This window comes from Arvicanthis niloticus, chromosome 15 (assembly GCF_011762505.2).
Source record: "Arvicanthis niloticus isolate mArvNil1 chromosome 15, mArvNil1.pat.X, whole genome shotgun sequence".
Taxonomy (NCBI): Eukaryota; Metazoa; Chordata; class Mammalia; order Rodentia; family Muridae; genus Arvicanthis; species Arvicanthis niloticus.
In genome coordinates, this window is record NC_047672.1 from 28,467,530 (window position 1) to 28,486,496 (window position 18,967).

Below are 18,967 nucleotides of genomic sequence, written 5' to 3' on the forward strand. Positions count from 1 at the left end.
CCATCACTTGGGTATATGTCCTGCTCTGGATTGAACCTAGAGCCTTCTTTGTGCTCACTGGAGTGACCACTCTACTGACTGAGCTATCAGGTTCATTACTGCCCAAGAGCACACACTTGGAAGAGCAGCAGGGGACTTCCTTGGGAAGGGGAGAGCTGGTCCTCTCTGGGCTACAAGGTCATGAGCCATGCACTTAAGGACGTGGGGACATACAGGTTTCTCCTGGCTGGGCCAGGCAGCCCTTACCTCCTCTCTAGCTTTTCGATCAGCCTCCTCCTGCTTCCTTTTCTGCTCCTCTTCCTCCAGGACCTTCCTTCTCTCTTCTCTCTTTTTCTTCAGCTCTTCCAGCTCCAAGGCTGCCTCCTGTTGCTTTTGTTTGAGTTTTTCGAACTCTTCGCTCTCCGTCTCCCCACGGCGTCGGCGCAGCTCTTCCAGCCTCTTGCCGGCTTCCACTTGTGGGGCGCCTTCAGCTTCTTTGTCCCCACTGGCCCGGCCTCCTGAGCGGCTGGGGCTGAGGGAAGAGGAAAAGAAAGGCAGTTACCTGGTTCTGTCTTGCAGCCCCTGTTGAAAGGAGAGGGTGTCTGTCTGCAGGTGCTGTAGCCAAGTACCTGATCCTTGCACCAACCCTGGGGTTGGTTGGAGATCTATGTGGAATATAAGAACTTTACAAATGTCTCTACTAGGGCAAAGTAAAAATGGTGTACCTAATGTGGAAAAAAATCTCATATCTGTGTAACCTTGAAAATAATAATACTGTATATATGATCCAGATATACCCCTTGATATATATTCAAAAGAACTGATAGCAAAGTCTTGAGATGGTTGAACACCTACATTTGGTGAAGGGACACTGGCCAGCTTGAGTGTGGCCTGCATAGCTCTGGCAGGCCTTGCCTTTCTCTCCCATTCCCTCTGCCTTGCTTAAAACCATTAGATTACATTCCTAAAGCTAGCCACCAAGGTCGATTCCCTTGTTTGGATACTTCCTACTTCTGAGGTTGACCACTGTGATGATTCCTACATACTCGGCCCAGGGAGCCGCACTATTAGTAGGTGTGTCACTGTGGGTGTGGCCTTTAATACCCTAGTCCTAGCTCTCTGGAAGCCAGTATCTGTTAGCAACCTTCAGATGCAGATACAGAACTCTCGGCTCCTCCTGTACCATGCTCCTGCCTTGATGATAATGGACTGAACCTCTGAACCTGTAAGCCAGCTCCAATTAAATGTTGTCCTTATAAGAACTGCTTTGGTCGTGATGCCTGTTCACAGCAGTATAAAATCCTAACTAAGACAACTACAGAGTTCCAGCTATCAAAGTCTAGCAATCAAAAGCCCCCTTTGGCTCACCTAATTAACACGCCCAATCAAAACATTCCACTGCATCTTTGCCCATTCTAACACAGACCTTCTCTTTCCCCTTCTTAAAAAATTACACCTACAAGGTCATTGGCTGCTGGTTTTCTGCCTGAGTCATAAAGCAGCCACTTTAACTCCCCCACCCCCGATTAATATAGGATTTCTGTGAAAACTGGTGTTTTGGTACAGGTTGTGCCTAATCTGGGGTCTAAGCAGGAGACCCCACTATTTGGGGTTTCCTTCATTTATAACATTTTCCACTAGAGCCAGGAGGTAGGGGAATTAATGACCATATGACTGTGTACTAACCTCTGACTCCAAGATGTATTTCTGCTCTCTCCCACTCCAACATAGCTGGAGTATCCTTTGCCAGGATCTAAAACTACTAAGTTATCACTGATGTGGTGTGATTAGGGTGGTTACCAAAGGTCAAAGGGTTCATTCATTATACTGTATAAATGTTTACAAATGTATTCTCTCATGCAGTAATCATAATAACTGGGAGATGGTTGGTATTCATAAAATGAGGACCTGAGTTTAATCCCCAGAATCCATGTGCAAAAGGTGGGGGTAATGAGAAGCAGAGACAGGTAGCCAGCCTAGAATGCCAGCCCCACCTACTCCAGAACAGTGAGAGACCCTGCCTCAAAACCAAGACAGACTCATGCCGAGGAACAACCAAGTACACTCTATTTGCATTAGTGAAGTCACACATGCTGGATCCTCCCAGACCTGGGCTGGAAGAGAACTTCATGGTATTCTTGAAGGGCCTTGATAGGGAGTCTCGAACTGAGAGACAGAGATGTAAAATGACTTCTATTTAAGCACTTTAAACTCATAGTGAGGTCATTACTAACTAGATCCAGGTACAGGGATCCCACCCCTGACACCTTTGTCAGGAGTCAATAAATCCCCACTGTTTAATGTTTATTCTGCATGATAGATGGCACAATGCCTCTGGTTATGGAGCAAGAGAATTAGTAAAACAAGAAAGGGGATTCAGGATGCAGTGCACAGACTCATCTTGTGATGCACTGCTCAGAGCTCATCTTGTCTACACACCTCATGCTTTGCACACAGAAGTACTTTGGAATATACTGCCTTTTCTAGGACAGGCCTTTTAGGTTTCAGGTAAAAAAAAAAAAAACAATAAATCAATTTAGTAGATTGGCCTTAATATTTTAAAAAGTGAAAAAAATGAAGTGCATTATGTAGAGGAAAATATAGTAACATGTTTTGAAACAACTTTTTTTTAGCTATAAATGTGCACATGTATGTTTTGTGGGTGAGGGTCATGACATAAGTGTGTTTGTTAATATGAGCTGAGGTTATAAAGTATAAACATATTTTACCTAGGTTTTTGATGGTTAAAGATGAACTCTTATTTTGAACTCAAAGGAGATTAAAACGCCTACATAGCTTTTTCAGTGTTACAGGGTCACAAGCCTCCTCTCAGTGAAGCTGTTTGCAGTTTTTGATAGTTTGCTCTAAGATCATATGGTGTGGATGAGAAAATGGACGTTTCTCTGGGATCCACTAGGTGTCGCTCCGTCTTTATATAATCAAAGTGTCTGTCCTGAGGCTCTGGTTCAACCAGTCTTGCAGAGACAAACCTCATGTCAGGAAGTGCAGGCTTAGATTCACTGGTATAGAAAGCTGGCTACACAGCTCTGTCGTGCATGGTGCAAGGCTAATTTAAAATATACATTTCTGATTACATTCAATTATATGTATATTGTATGATTCCGTGTATCTATCTTGAGTGTTCCATACATAGAAAAATATCTGGAATAAATGTTACTGTTGGGCAAAATTAAAAAACAAATGTCTAAGAATTAACTTTCACCCAAACAGGAGTAAGACTGGCTATACTGCCTCTACCTATACATGCTGGTAGGCTCATAACATAGGGTAGTATATGGCAATACCTTCCAGAAAGTTCTGTCCTGTCTTTTGCTTTTTTAGATTTAAGTCAAATCAGATACAAGGCTTTTGCCCATGTAGAACAGAGCTTGCTTTTAGCTCAGCTGGGAGATAAGCAAACTCTGACAGATAACAAAAGTAAATTATATTGTAGTAACCTGTTAAGCTCCCCCCCCCTCTCTGTGTGTGTATGTGTGTATACATTCCTAAAAATGGGAAAATAAAAACAGGTGTCCCTTTTGGTTCCCTTGCAAAATTTACAGAGGGCTCTTAAAATCCTATGGTAAAGAGCTATTTGCATCTATTTTATTGCTAGACCCTCAACCTAGAACTGACCTTAATACTTGCATGTAATTAAAATGGTATAAAAGCAAAAAGGAGGAGGGGGATGGGATAGGGGGTTCTAGGGAGGGGAAATGGGGAAAGGGGATGACATCTGAAATGTAAATAAATAAAATATCCAATTAAAAAAAAAGAGCTGTGATTTGGGTTAACCTAATATGTCCTAAGTTTTTGGACCACAGAATAATACCCATTAGCAACCTTTATAAAAATGAACAGAGAAAGGTTTGTAGGAAATAGTCTGGACCGTACAAGGCATGAACCAATGATATTAATACCAGTTATGATATTTCTTAATGCACGGATACCATATGAGTGTATTAGGTCAAAACATGGGCACTAAGCATTATATCTCTTGCTATTAAAAAAAGAAAAAGGAAATAGAAGAGGATTAAGCTGTGGTTGAGGAATGAGTGCTGGTCTACTGTTAGTGACAGGGTATCTTTAAGACTATGGCCAATGACCTTGAAACAGAAGAATGTTGTCTGCTTATCTCCTTTCTGTCCAGAGGCACATGACAAGGAGACCATTCTCCCTCCCACATATGCGGAGATTCTTAGATAGTCACGCCTTACCTGAAAGCATTCTCAGTTTGTTTAAGTTTGTGGGTCATAAATTCTCCATTCTGTGCCTTCACTTCTGTAAATCCTTTCTTTCGATCCATGAAGCTCTTGACTTCTTCTCTGGGCTCTTTGTCCTTTTTAATCTTCTCATCTTTGATCTACCCAAGGATACATATCAAGAAGAGAGATGACTATAAACGTAGTACTGGGTTTTAGCTATTTTTAATTAAGACCCCAACTTCTAAGGAAGTCATTAGACTTGAGGTAGAGCAACCATTCAGAACATGATGTAGAAACAAAATCAAGATTATTAGAGAGTAAATCATGGTCCTTTGGCCTGTGAGACAGACCTGGACCACAATGTTAGGAAGTCAATATCCTCTGCTGATCTCACTGGGGTTTTTATTTGTGGGAGCAGCACTGTTGTTCTTTTCGGAAACTATCTAGTCCTGGGAACTCCACCTAAGAATAGTTGCTTGCAGTTCCCACTAGGAAGAGCAGTTATAGGCCATTTTAATGGAAGAATGTCAGTGTAGCTTGACCAAGTTTCCTCTTAGCTAAAGGGATCTTAGTATCTTTTGATAAAAACCTAATAAGGAAGACATAAGAGAAAAGCCAGCCAGTGGTCCAGATCTGCCATTTCTAGTGCTTTGATCAAATTTGTATGGTAACCCAAGGAGGTAACAAAACCTACCTTTAGGGGGAAGGAATTAGAACCATTTCTGAAGCCACATAAACCACTAAAATTAGCAGGGGATAAGAATAGCTTTACGGTACACAGTGATGTCCATTGGTAGGAAAGATTTAGATCTCCAGGAGTAGGTTTGTGATCATTGCAGATAGCAGAGGAAAGGCTATCTGGAGGGAAAGTGGGCCTTAGTATTTTTGTGGTGGTTGCGTTGTAAATTCTTCATTGGTAGATGAGACACATTATTTCAAAGTGGCTTTTGAGATGGGCAAAGAGTTCAAATTACTATCTCATCCGTTCTTAAAACATGAGCAGGGGAGAGTGGCCTCCACTGTCCCGAGACAGTTGTACGGAGTAGTGCTCATGTTTCCCTTTACCTGACCACTCACTGCTTTCCAGCGATTCCTGACCCCGCTCTGAACGTACTCCTAAAAGGCATGTTTTACAAGGTAGAGTGGCAGATTACACACTACCTTTTATAGTCCTTTGCCTGATAATCTTCCCTAAATGGTATTAAACCACCATGGACGGACGACTCACCAACACTGCTCCGGTTAGTTAAGACTCTGATTTCCCTCCAAGGTGGGGTATACGAGTGTGTCCCTTAGTGATCCCCAAGGGACTTGTGGGCAGTTTACTCCTATTCTCAGGGCAAAACTTTCTTAGAAACATTCCTAATGTAATAATGATGACTTGCCTTTGACTGAAAGTTATTTTTTCCTAAAGAGGGGAGCTGCAATGCTGTTGCTATGCCCTCTCTGGCAGATTTGTCTGCAAACAAGGAGGCTAATGACTCTAGGGCTGTTAACAACCCAGTTCCTCTGGGAAGCTCAAGATATAGTCAGACGAAATGATCACATTTCATATCCCACCCTCTTATTGTCCTCTCGGCCCCTGAATGATTATGAGCAAGAGAAGGAAGCCCGGGCCCTGTAGAGCAGTGAGATCATGAGGCTTGGTGGCTGTCCTCTAGAACATATTGGTAGTCACTGAAAAGGCAGGAGGAGACAGTGTAGTTTCATTCTGGCCTGTCACTGTTGGATAGAGCCCCAGAAATCATGGGCTAGAGTTCACACCCTGGTTAATATGTATCTGGGAATACAGATATAGAGGTGAGGGGAGGGGAGATATTCCCAGGGTACCCATGAAATAGATTGAGTCAAGTCTTATGGTTTATGGTGGCAACTGCATGGGTAAATTTCTCTTAACTCATTCCTTTTATTTTGAAGTCAGGAATATTTTCATTTCCCAAAAAGGTATTATCAGATTTACTGGCAAAAATAATACTTAAAATAGATTTGTAAAAGCATGGATATCTATGAGAGGAAGAGCCCCCCACTCTACTTGTTGGGAAGGGCTTTGTTGGGTGGTCTCCTTGTATTCTCAGGGGGAAAACATTCTCAGAAACATTCTTAATGTAATAATGATGACTTGAGTTTGACTGAAAGTTATTTTCTCCTGAGAAATAAATAAAAGACTCCATGGGATCTTTAGATTTTAGTTTAAAGAATACAAGGGATTAGATTCTATGTCAAGTTCATGGCAAGCCCACAGCCTTCTGAGTCCCTGGGAACTAGATCTTTTAGGTTGGAATGTTACCACGGAAAAAGATCTCTGCTGAAGGAAGGGTCACTGGGTGGTCGTGAGTGTTGAAAGAGCAAGCAGGCTTCTTCATTCACAGATAACGTGGCTGTACTTCTAAGACAGCCTCTAGATTCCTAGCTGTTTGGATGAGACTTCGTATAGCTGGGATACTTGGTGAGAGAAAACATGAGCATATGGGGATGTGGGAATTTAAGAGGCATGACCTTAAGCTGGAGAGAACTCAAAAGCCCAAGGGAATACACGGACTCAACCGAGACAGGAGTCTCTGTGTCGTGCTGCTCTGCACAATAAAGTTGCAAGAGTTGGATGTCAGTTGCAGGCCTTTATAAGCTTCAGATCCCTAAATCCTCATCTGGGTCCCTGTTCTACCCCACGAATGTCCTACTGGCTCCTTGCTTCTGAAATTTGGTTCATGGACAACTTAGACCTTCCACAGAGAGCTTAGGCTCCAAGCTTAAAGTGATTGAATCATTCTTTAACCAAATTCCTGAATGCATCTGCATGCTAAGGACTTACTGTATGTTTAGAACATGTGAGCCTGGGTGACAGGAATATTAGGTTCAAAGTCACAAAAGTCCCTGTGGCTTGCTTGCTTGCTTGCTTGCTTGCTTCCTTCCTTCCTTCCTTCCTTCCTTCCTTCCTTCCTTCCTTCCTTCCTCCCTTCCTCCTTCCTGCCTCTTCCTCCTCTCTCTCTCTCTCTCTCTCTCTCTCTCTCTCTCTCTCTCTCTCTCTCTCTCTCTTTCTCTCTCTCTCTCCCTCTCTCTCTCCAAGAGAAAAAAACCAAACAGAAGAACTGAAAAGAGGCAGCTTGTAATGGAGGAGGAGAGACAGAAACTTAATTCTGTCTCAGAGCTGGAGATCATCTGCACCCCATGGCTGCCACAGAGTTCAGCTGCGGTGGAGGAACATAGGGGGTTTGTTTATTTATTTGTGTTTTAAAGCACGGGAGGGACTTTGGGAAATGCTTCCCCTGCAAGGGCAGAGGAGTGTTTACTTTTGTTTGGCCTAGCCTGTTTATGTTGTGTGGCTCCCTAACACTGCCAGGAAAGGTTTCTGTTTGCTTTTATGTGACAAAAAATAAGAGAAAAAAAAGAAAAGATGGAAGGAAGGAAGGAAAGAAAGAAAAAGAAAGGGAAGGAAGGGAAGGAAGAAAAAGGGAAGGAAAGAAAGGAAGAAAAGAATAGGAAGGGGTTATGTAAAATGTCTGAACCATGCTAAATGATCTAAAATTGCCTATATAACACACCAGTCCAGCTAGCTGAGAAGGGAGAACTCGATTCATCCAGTCAGCAATTTATCTATATACAGTGTTAAAATCTTAAAAATCAATCTTTTGAAAAACCTGATTGGAGACGATTATCTAGCCTGGTATAAAAAAGAAGCCGGAAGTTATGAGGGCTGGAATGTGCTGTTGGGCAAACTGGGAAAGGGATTCTGGCAGGCTTGAAACCAGCTATTCCCTGGAGTGTTTGACTGATACCATGGACTTTGCCTTATCTGAAAAGAGGCAGAGGGATGACTGAGGATGAGCCTCTTGTGACTCAGACATGGGCGTGGGATGCTTTGGCCATTACAAGTAAATCATTATCCGGGCTAACTAAACTTTCACAACAGCAGAGGGTGCTCACTGCAGCCCCCGCTCCACATTTCATCACTGAGTTAAGGATCTCACGCTCTCTTCCCGTGTATGACACTATTTGAGTTTAGCTCTGAGACAGCTTTGTTGTATAGATGGAACTTTACTCAGTCCACGGTGTTCAGCTATCTGTCTCCTTAGCTGCCTGGTAGAGCTAAATTCAGTTTCAGGGTCATCAGTATTTACACCTTCTCCCTCCTTCAGATAGCCAGGGCTCACAGTCAAACCACAAGTTCTACTAGAGCAGAGAGGACCGTAAGTCTTCAAGTAAGTCTATAGGGTCTTTCTTCTTATGTGAATCTTACAAAGCCACCCAAGGGAACCACCCACATGTAACTTAATATGGCCATCTATTTTCTACACATGGAGTTTTCTTTACAGTTCTGGATTTTCTTAATGAATGCTCTAACAGAGCAAGATTCCATTTGGACCAGTACCCAGTGGCTACAGATCATTTCACCAGTCTCTTGGGAAACACAATTCAGGCATTTCTATGTCTGCTGGTTCTGTTTTACCACATCCAACTGCTTGAACTTACTGGATAACATGGCAATGTGTAGTGTCACCTGAGGCTATCATAGGCAGGATGGTTAGAACCAGGTGAGGCTTTCCGTCCCAGCATTATATGCTGGAGTGCGCTGGCACCTGTGTGCAGGAGCCTCACTTACTTACCTACAAGCATCCGGGCACCAGCTCCCCTGTGTGTGTGCCTCATTAATGCAATGCGGAGGATTTGGCCAAACTTTGCTTTTTGAGAACCATGTATCATCTTCGGCTCACCGAATTTTCTACTGAGATTTAGGTTGGGGGAGGGGGCGGTGTGCTTTTTCATGAAAAAGTTAAAGTGTTAATCAAAGCCAGCTGGAAATATTTCATGATTGAAATGCAAGCAGAGAAGGGTTCACAGAAACCAAAGTCACACTGTAGGAGCAGGACGGAGGCAAGACTGAGGAGCAGGGCTGTCCAAGTTCTTGACTATGACAAGCACTAAAAAAAGATAATTTGTATGAGAACGCTGTACTACTGCCTACATGCCATCAGATGCATCCAATTCCATGTCTTTATCTTTTCTTTGAACCATCAAGTGCATATGTGTATGAGTGTATGTGCATGTGTCTGCACATGTGTGTGGTATATGAGTGTGTATGAATATGTGTGTATAAGTGTGCATGTGTGCAAGGTTACAGGTTGATTTTGGATGTTGTCTATTGCTGTCTCCCATAACTTTTGAAACAATGTCTTTCAATGAAGCCAGAGCTCACTGTTTGGCTAGATTGGCTGCCAGTGAGTCCCTGGGACCCCCTACTCATCCTACTGTCTTTGCTTCCCAAAGCTGGGATTACAGACACTCCCCTACACCATGCCCAGCCTTTTATGTGGGTGCTGGGGTCCCAAACTCAAGTCTTACTGCTTTAGTGACTAGCACTTTACTCACTGGGCCATGTCCCCAACCTGATTAATTAGTTCTGAGACACTATACTATCTCAACAATGACTCATGAGCCACAGTCTGGAAACCGTGGCGAGGAGTTGCAGTTCCAAGATCAGATGCAGGCATGCTGCTTCCCATGTGGCTTTAGGATATAATCGTTCTTAACGACAGTTACCTCTTCCTTTTTGAAGGCGGGCTTGTTGTCTTGGGGTGTTCGTCTTTGAGCTTGCCCTTTAACTCCCCTTTCTTCTTCCTTTTCCTTTTCAAGAACAGTGAAGGTCACTCACGCAAATAGAAGCCCTGTCTAGCTTGCAAGAGTGAGAGGGTGCTCAGATCACTCTGCATGGGCTGTGATGTCCCTGTGGCCGTCTTAGTGACATACTCAGACCGCTTGGTGCCAGTGATACCTGGTGCTGATGGTTTGTCACCAGGGGTGACATGTCCCACTCCAGCCAATTTTTCCCCCTGTGCCTCCCACTGTGCTCACTGGAATTTAGCATGGCATGATGTCCCAGGCATTGACATCCTGCTCATGGTTTTCTCAGTTACAGCCATGTGCATAAGCCCCTGGTACAGAAGCAGGGGTGGAGAACAACTTCAGTGCAATGCAGTGGCAGAGGGCTCACTCTGGAGAGGTGAGCGTGCAAGCATTTCTCTTGTCTTTTACAACTCTTAGAGTTTTTTTTTTTTTTTTTTTTTTTTAAATGCAGCCTTGCAGATAGGGGGGAAAAACCACAAAACTTTTGTATTTTACACTTCCTTCCCCAACTGCTAGCCCCATCGTTCCTGAGCCACATAGCAAAAAGGAGCAAACTACATACTCTCAATTGTCCATCAGTTGTTAACTGGCACTACTCCAGACCAATGGCTTTCTGCAAGTCTACATTAAACCTGGGTCTACATGATGGCAAGTCAGGCTCTTGAAGATGCTTTTTGTTTGTTTTGTTTTTGTTTTTGTTGGGGTTAGGGTTGGGGAGCGTCCAACAACTCTCCTTTCTCTCCTTGATTCCAGTTGACTTCAAAGGATTTATATTTTTAATCTAAGACTAAATGTCCAAACTTAATTCTTTATTTCAACTCCCCTAATTTTAAAGTTAAAAATAAAAACTGCTGTCAAACACCAGAGTGAGGTACAGGCCTCTTGCCTCATGCACACCCAGGGAAGATGACAGAAGGAGGGAGTTCAGATGCAGATGTACAAACAAGCTGATTGGGTTAATTCATTTTTTTTTTTTTTTTTTTTTTTTTTTTTATAACCACAGCACCCAAGCACAGAGCAATTGATTTCTCTCTTGTTGTCCCATTAATTTGGTCAATTGCATACTCAGCCGTGGTTCAATTGCTTCATGCTTGGGTATTGCTATGGCCTGTAAAAAAAAAAAAAATGAATAGTTTGCCAACTGATCAAGCACGTGAGGCGATGTGCACAAGGCCTCAGCCTCTGGTTGGGTGTGCATTGCATTTCTCATGAGTCACAGGCATCACACAGTAGGTGCACAGTGCTTACTGTACCTGCTTCTTTGGGACAGCTGTCTGTGGTCTGTTGTCTTGCGCCTCCCGTCCATTCACCCCTTTCCTGTCCGCTTTCTCAGCTCCCTTCTCCCCCTTGTCTTTGGCTTCTCGCTTCTCACTCCTTTGCTCCTCCAGCTGCTTTTTTTGTCTTTGCTCTTCTATCCTAGCCTTCTCCTCCTCCTCTGCCTTGGCCTTCTTTTGCTCCTCAGCTACTCTCCTCTGCTCCTCCTCCCTCCTCGCCCGCTCCTCCCGCTCCTCGGCCTCCCTCCTCGCCCGCTCCTCCCGCTCCTCGGCCTCCCTCCTCGCCTGCTCCTCTGCAGCTGCTTTCTGTTCCGCCTCCATTCTTGCCTGTTCCTCCGCTAGCTTTCTGTCGTGCTCAGCTTTGATTCTTTCTCGTTCTTGTTCTTCTGCTTCCAACCTCAGTCTCTCTGCCTCAGCTCTCTCTCTCTCTTCCTCGCCCATCTGTTTTCGACGGGCTATCTCCTCCATGTCTGGTTCCCCATCCCCCTCTACTTTGGACTCTTCCGGGCTGACTTGCCCGTTTTCCAGTACCATAACCACAGCTTCCTCTTGGGTTTCTGTTGTTTTCTCTTCTACCATCTCCTCTACCTGATTTTTGCCAAGGCTCCCTCCCTTCAGCTTCTCTTCCTCTTCCTCCTCCTCCTTTTCTTCTTTCTTTCTGTCTTCAGCATCCTGATAGCTGTTCTTCTGGTAGGACTTGAAGACCACTTCTGTTTCTTCCACCTCATACCGTCCTGAGCGACTCTCTCTTTTTTCTTCCCCCTCTGCTGTCTCATTGTCGGCTAAGTCATTTTGCATTCTTCTGCTTGGGATTGAGAGACTGCCATCTGTCACGGTCGGATCAAACTCCTTCTGACGCTCTAAGGCTTCCTGAAGGCGTTTTTGACGTCTCTCTTCTCGCCTAGCCAGGCGCTCCAGTAAGGCAGCCTCCTCATCAGCTTCTACCTGAGTGTTTGCAGTGGCTGGCTTAGACTCTTCATCAGGGACACTGCATGACAGAAGGAACAACACCAAAGACAGCTTGCTGGTTAATCAACCATACAGAGCCACCCACAAGCCAGAACAGGTGCAAGCTGTATCCAGCTCACATGTCCCTAGATGTTACCACTCTATGCTTCCAACCGAGCCTATCCAAGTCTTTGTTCTTGGTCTTTCTCAGGCCACTGTGTCTCCTCACACAGTAGGAGTTCTGAATATTAATGTCACCCAACAAAAGCTGAGGAGCAGCAGCACATCAATACTTCGGCTTTTCTCTGTTTTGAAGGATAATTTGACAGCCATGGTGCCTACTGGAGTTATGTCTCTTATGCTGGAAAGTGACTTCTACTTGTTGCCTTCCCTCCTGTGTCTCACTTAGCTAGACCCCAAATGTCGTTATCTGAGGTTACCTTCCTTACAAGCAGCCTATTTGCAATTAAACCTTAATTTTGGGATCTGTGTCACTGTGGATCCCAACTATGACAAGGATCAAATCAGAATAATGAGTGAATTCTGTGAGTGTCATAGTTCCATATTGGTGCCACCAAGTCATTCCTGATCTGGATTGGTGGGGCCTGAGGTACTTGGAGTGGGGGAGGGGATGTGGAGAGTGTGAGAGTCTACATTCATGTCAACAATCTTCACTTTGGAGACGTCTAAGTGTCCTCTATAATTCACAGGGTAATGATGGCAAGGATGGCATTTCCTACCCTCTGCCCTCCCTCATACCTAGACATGACCAGGTAACCAAAGAAATGTAAGTATAAACAATGTGTCCAGGGCAACACAATTGATCAGGTGTGTATTCTCTATGTTTGCTATCTCTGTTGGTGTTCAGAAGGCTCTGGATGGTTAGGGGTTGACAGAGCCATGGAGGATAGAAGAACAGGAAGACTCCTGAGGCTCACTGAGGAGTCAGTCTGGTTGAATCAGTGCACTCCAGATTCAGTGAGAGACCCTGCATTGATAAAAGGTGGAGAGGCAGGCATGGTGATACATACCTTTAATCCCAGCATAGAAGGCAGAGGCAGATGGATCTATGTGAGTTTGAGGCCAGCCTGGTTTACATAGCAAGATTCAAGGCAGCCAGTAATACACAGTGAGATCCCCCTCTCTCAAAAAAATAATATAGTAAAGCAATAAAAATAAGACAGAAAGCACGTTATCCAGTACACAAAAATATTCACAGTGCACTTATATACTGTGTTAAAATATTAAAATTGTCATAGCAACAACATTACCATAACTAATCTAGACAATCTAAGTCCTTTGTACAGGTTTCCAAGAACAAAGAGCCTTTTCTCCTTTTCTCCAATGGGTAAAGACTGGCTAAACCCCATGCTTATTTTTGAAAGAAAAAAAAAAAAGGAAAATCCAAACTGTAGCATGTCCATCATCTTAATCACTCTTCCAGGGTGCTGGACACTGCCCAGACCAAGGGCGTTGGCCCCTCCTGGCTGGAATTACCAGTCATGTGATACCAGAACTGTGACTAGAGCTGGAAGCATATGTCTAAAATGCTTAGAAACTCCATCAAATTTCATGGTTCATACCAAACTTGGCTCCTCTGATATTCAAGTTCACTTGGATTTGGAAAAACACATCTCATAGTTAATAACAAATATCACAGAGGAAAGCCTAGATTTTAAGCCTTGTTGGCCTCTGCCATTGCTGGAGGACACTGTCGCCATGAATTAGCCACACACAGATTACATGGTCATAGGACTATGAAGAACTGGGAGGTCAATGGAAAAGCTCTATGCATAGGACGCTTGGACCAACTCAGTTCTAATGTCTTAAAAAGGTACTGCAAATTCCAAAGCACTAGCCAGACAAGAATACTGTTACGAAATCCACAGACTCCACTGAGCCTTTCTCTGCTCTCATGGTTAACAGTCACCAGTTAAGTGCCAGTTGAAGCTGAGTAGCTCCAAGAAGACTTTTATACTTGTAGGTAACTAATATGCCTGCAAGAAACCAGGTGCTCAGACCTGAATATATTTTCCTTAAAAACCACTTTTTTTTTTTGTTTTAGTTTTTTTGATACAGGGTCTGTGTAGCCCAGGGTAACCTTGCCCTCACCAAAAAGCCAAGGTTAACCACAAACTCCTGGTCCTCCTGCTTTAACCTCTTAAATGCTGGGATTATAAGCATGTGCCATCATGCTTGGCAAAAGAATTTTTCAACTTAGGTAATCTCATAAGATAGCTAGTCATAAAATTAAAGCAGAAATGAAATGTAAGTAGAAACAAGACTTTGGTGTATGCTGTTGACTTGGTTGTACTTTTTAAAGTGAAGGAACACAGTTTGCCAAGTTGGGATTCAAAACTAGTGAGTGAAATTCAGTGATCATAGCTGTCCCTCCCCCACTCCTCTTAGCTACACTTCCTCCCCAGTTAGGGACTAATTACCAATGACCAAGGTTTCTGTCATCTATGTAAACATTACATTTTTTGTAAAACTTGTCTAATGCTTCAGCATTTGCAAGAAATTTTACCCTAGGAAATGAGCTGAGAAGGCCATGACCCTTACCTTGAAGCTTTTGTTTCTTTAAAAATAGACCAAGTTAATGGAGCTATTAACAGCCTCTTCTTAATATACAGTAAATAAAAGAAACAAACTAAAACCACGTGTAGCTTGGGCTACATAGTGAGTTCCAGCTTAGGGTACCCAGTCAGAAACAAACCATCTCCCCAAAACCGAAACCAACCATTAGTGGTTGCACTGGTCTGAGGATGAAAGATCTGCTAGCAAACTCCATTCACCATGACAGGTGAAGATGCAACCCAGAGATGCTGCCATGAGTGGAGGACAGTACCTGTTCTGAACATGGGCCTCCACCTGGTCTGCCACCTGTCCCAAGGACTCTTCCTCTTGCTTCTGCCGAAGCCTTTCCTGCCGGGCTCGGCGGCGCCGTTCCCTGGCGGCCTCCTCTTCATCATCATCATTTCTCTGGTAGGCAATTCTGCAACAATGTAAAGACAGGCACCTGAGCATGCCAGCTGACAAGTGTCATCATCAATGTCCTGGCCAAACAGCCTGGAATGACTACTGATGGACCAGAGTTCTTTCTAAAGGGATGGTTCACTTTCTCAAATTTGGACACCCCACCAACTCATTTTCAAACTTTTTTTTTTTTTTTTTTGTATTTGAAAACCATCATCCAATGACCCAGGGGACAATTTACATTAATCAAATAAACCGGAACATCTACACCAAAGCAGGCTGCTTTTGGAGACGGTGGGCTAGCATATTTGCACTTCTGGACTGAGCTGATTATCACATGCAAGATTTATACATGGAAACAGCAAGTGTTGAATCCAAATAATCAAGATATGTATTAAAAGAATTTAATACATTATTTGAACTAGAGCCAGCTCTGACACAAAGACCAGAGAGAATCGAGTCACACTACTAAACCAAGACTCTGGTGCTAATAAGCCAAAGCTGTTCATTAAAAATGAGGACACTAGCTATCTTCTTTGGTCAAATTTTGTTTTCCCCTTCAATTACTTTATGATTGTGTGTGTGTGTGTGTGTGTGTGTGTGTGTATGTGTGTGTGTGTAAAATTGACCATGGGTAGGTAGCTTCAAAGTATGTGCACTGTGAGAGTGTGTCAGCTAACTCAAAGGTTCCATATTGCTCACTAAAACATGTGTTAGTAGCCCAATACTCATATGCTGTGCTGTGTATGTGTGTGTGTGTGTACACTTGCATGTGTATATGCATTTGCATGTGAATGTGTGCACATGCCTATGGGAGGTGCTGAGGCTGATGTTAGGAGTCCTCCTTGAAGGCTTTTCACCTGATTCGTTGAAACAGGATCTCTTAGTTGAACCTAAAATTCACTTAGATGACTACCTAGGTATCTTGCTTCAGACTGGAATTACAAGAGAGCCACCATGCCCACCTACATTTATGTAGGATTTGAACCCCAGTCCTCCTCCTTATATGGTAGGTGTTTTAACTACTGAGCAATCTCTCCAACCCAAAGCAAGAGATGTCCCTTTAAAATATATGCAACTACAAAACAATTAATTTTCAAATTAAAGAAAACAAAATATCAGAACCATAGGCATACATTACTCATCATACACATGTGAGTAATGGTAGCTTGTTCATGTTAGATTTACAAACTAGGCTTGCATAGGCTTAGATCCAATACCTTTATCTGTGTCATCTTTTTCTTCAATAATATTATTGAATTATAGTATTGAGTTATGCTATTGAATATCATTGAATTATAGTATTCAATAATACTATTCTAAAGGTTGGCTCATTTGCTTTTTGTGACTTCAGAAATTCTGACTTTATGCTTACTAAAATCTGCTAGTGTGTTAAATGTCAATATAAAGTGTCACTATATGTGCGCATGTGTGTTCTATCTATTGTATATTCTATTAAACTGAGTGGTAATTTTCCACAAATATGGAGGGAAGAGTAGCATGGTACAATTAACGTATGCCTAGATTAATAATCAGAAAACTTGGTTCTCAGAAGGACTATTTGGTCTTTGATCAACCTGTCATAGGTTCCTTTGGCCCTAAGTGTGTGGCAGTCACATAGAAATGTTACACTGTGTTACACCAGAGCACAGCAATGGGCGTCATCATCTTGTTCTTTGTTAGACAAGTTCAGCTAAGGAACAGCCTCGTAAGGAAAGATGAGTTCAATTCTAGACGTGTTGAGTGTGAGGTGACAACATGACACTATACAAATGTCCCTTTCTAATTCAATTATGGTGTCATTGGCAGGAGAGAGCCTTTCCCAGTGGTTTGGCTTCAACCTTCAAATTCTTGGCCTAATATTTCTTTGGCTTATTTCTCAGAAGACCGCACTAACCACAGCAGAGAGAACGAGTCCTTAAAAACTGCTTCACAAACTAATCAAACAGGAATTCTTTATTTGGTCTCTCTATTTCCAGATCAGATATGACAGCAGTCTGTTTTGCAGCCTTCTTCTTTTAAGACAAGCAGGAGACATGGAAGGTACATGTGAGGTACCCCATGCTAAAAGCAAAACTCTCCCTCTTGTAAAGCAATCAGATTTAAACCAGTGTTTCCCAGTATATTTGAGATGTCACCATCTTCCTCCTCCCGCCTACTCTGCGAACTTCATGGCTTGCTGACTGTCTTTAGCTGGGAGATAAACTAGTTTTGCTACTATGGCCGGGTCATAGCGAGCCTTCCTTCCTCTCTGATTTCTCACTGGAAATGCAAGGAAACCCTGAGCAAATGCCACCATCTCTAATGTCTCTTCTCATTCTTCTTGCTTCCTGTAACTTAAAATCTAAGGGCAACCCACTAGCTGCTTGTAAGCCCTCTTCTAGGATACAGTTCCTAGAGGTTGCTTGGGAATGGTCTTTTACTGTTACTAATAAAATGAGGAATTAAAGTTGTTTATCAAGTTAAAACAACAACAAAGGCACCGTCGTGGTGTCACACTATTTCCAATTCTAATGGCCTAGATTCTGGCTGAAGAGCGTATCAGGTGCAGTAAGTCAGGGGTACGTTTGGTAAATCATTTGCCAAACAAATGTAAACACCGGTGCTACAGTCCTCAGCACCATGGAAATGCTTCATGGATGTGGTGGGCCTTTAACCCCACTGTACAGGACGTAGAGACAGGGGGACACTCAGAGCAAGCTTACTAGACTAGCTGGATCAGTGAGCTCCCAGTTCAACTGAGAGACCCTGCTTCAGTTTCCTAGGTGGAGAGTGAGAAAATGCTGATTATCAAAACCTTGGTCTCCTTGTACATGTGTACTTCCTGTATACACATGAACACACAGAACCATGCAAACATACACCATATACATACATACTCACATGAACACACTCAGACTTGTACCACACATAACACACACATACATACACACACACACACACACACACACACACACACACACACACACACACACACAGAGGAAACCAAAAGAGAACATATCAGTTGGCTTTATAAGTAAAACCATGTGGATGACAAACTCTTCAACTGGGAGACTCCTATATTGGCCCTCAGAGAGGCAAGTAATTGGTGGCTTCTAAAAAAGCAGTGGATCCTTTGTCCATCCACCATGGATTTATTTTTCTTTTCTTTCTTGTTTCTTTTTGTTTGTTTTTTGAGACAGGGTCTAACTATGTAGCTCTGTCTGTCCTGGAACTCACTCTGTAGACCAGGCTGTCCTCAAACTAAGAGATCCACTTACCTTTGCCTCCAAAGTGCTGGGATTAAAAGTGTGCGCCACTATGCCCTGCTATAGTTTATTTTTTCTTACTGAAAAAAAATATTAGTGGTTTGCTGTTCTGAGCCTGAAAGTAATGGGCTCTTGTTATGTTTTAAGACTAGACAATTTCCTAATGTATAAAGACAAATGTAAATTAGCTGCTTAGATTCATTCCAACTAACTCTGGCATGATGCAAGTTTGATGTATGTTTTAATTTTTAATAAAGTGGGGTCATGTTATATGTATTCACAGTTTTTTAATTAAACTTATTTGTAGCTACATTTTAGCTATGAATAAGTTTAATTAACAACAAACTACGTCAATGGAAACAGTATTTTTATATCTACATACACCAGATGGTATTTTTGCAGATATGTTATAATCTAATATTTCTCCTGCTGGATATTAAACATGTTTTCTCAACGTTATGTTCCTATAAGCAGTGGTGCAAGGACTTCAAAACTTCTCAGAAGTTTGAAGTTCTGTTTACAAAGTTGAGGATGTTTTCTTTGGAGGCCATTGATAAACTGGCCTTCACAAAAGTAACACAACTCCAGTGATATGTGGGCATGCCCACTTCACCATCACACAGAATGTGTCCAAAAGGACAGACACGGTTGCAGGACCCTTACTGTATCTGCTATAGCAGTAGTTGTGGTCTACGTTAAAGACAATGTTAGAATCTCT

General features: G+C 42.8%; 1 protein-coding gene across 12 annotated transcripts in view; it reads right to left on the reverse strand.

The window, feature by feature from the left end:
• Cald1 (caldesmon 1) overlaps window positions 1-18,967 on the reverse strand; it is a 175,288-nt gene that overhangs the window by 21,389 nt on the left and 134,932 nt on the right. For 4 of the 12 annotated variants that reach the window (XM_076913562.1, XM_076913561.1, XM_076913563.1 and 1 more), the window contains 5 exons: window positions 14,874-15,020; window positions 11,666-12,065; window positions 6,728-6,757; window positions 4,197-4,342; window positions 247-511 (listed from right to left, as the gene is read on the reverse strand). In XM_076913562.1, coding sequence (XP_076769677.1) covers window positions 247-511; window positions 4,197-4,342; window positions 6,728-6,757; window positions 11,666-12,065; window positions 14,874-15,020 — 988 coding nt within the window. The other 8 variants (XM_034519522.1, XM_034519521.2, XM_076913567.1 and 5 more) reach the window with 4 other exon arrangements.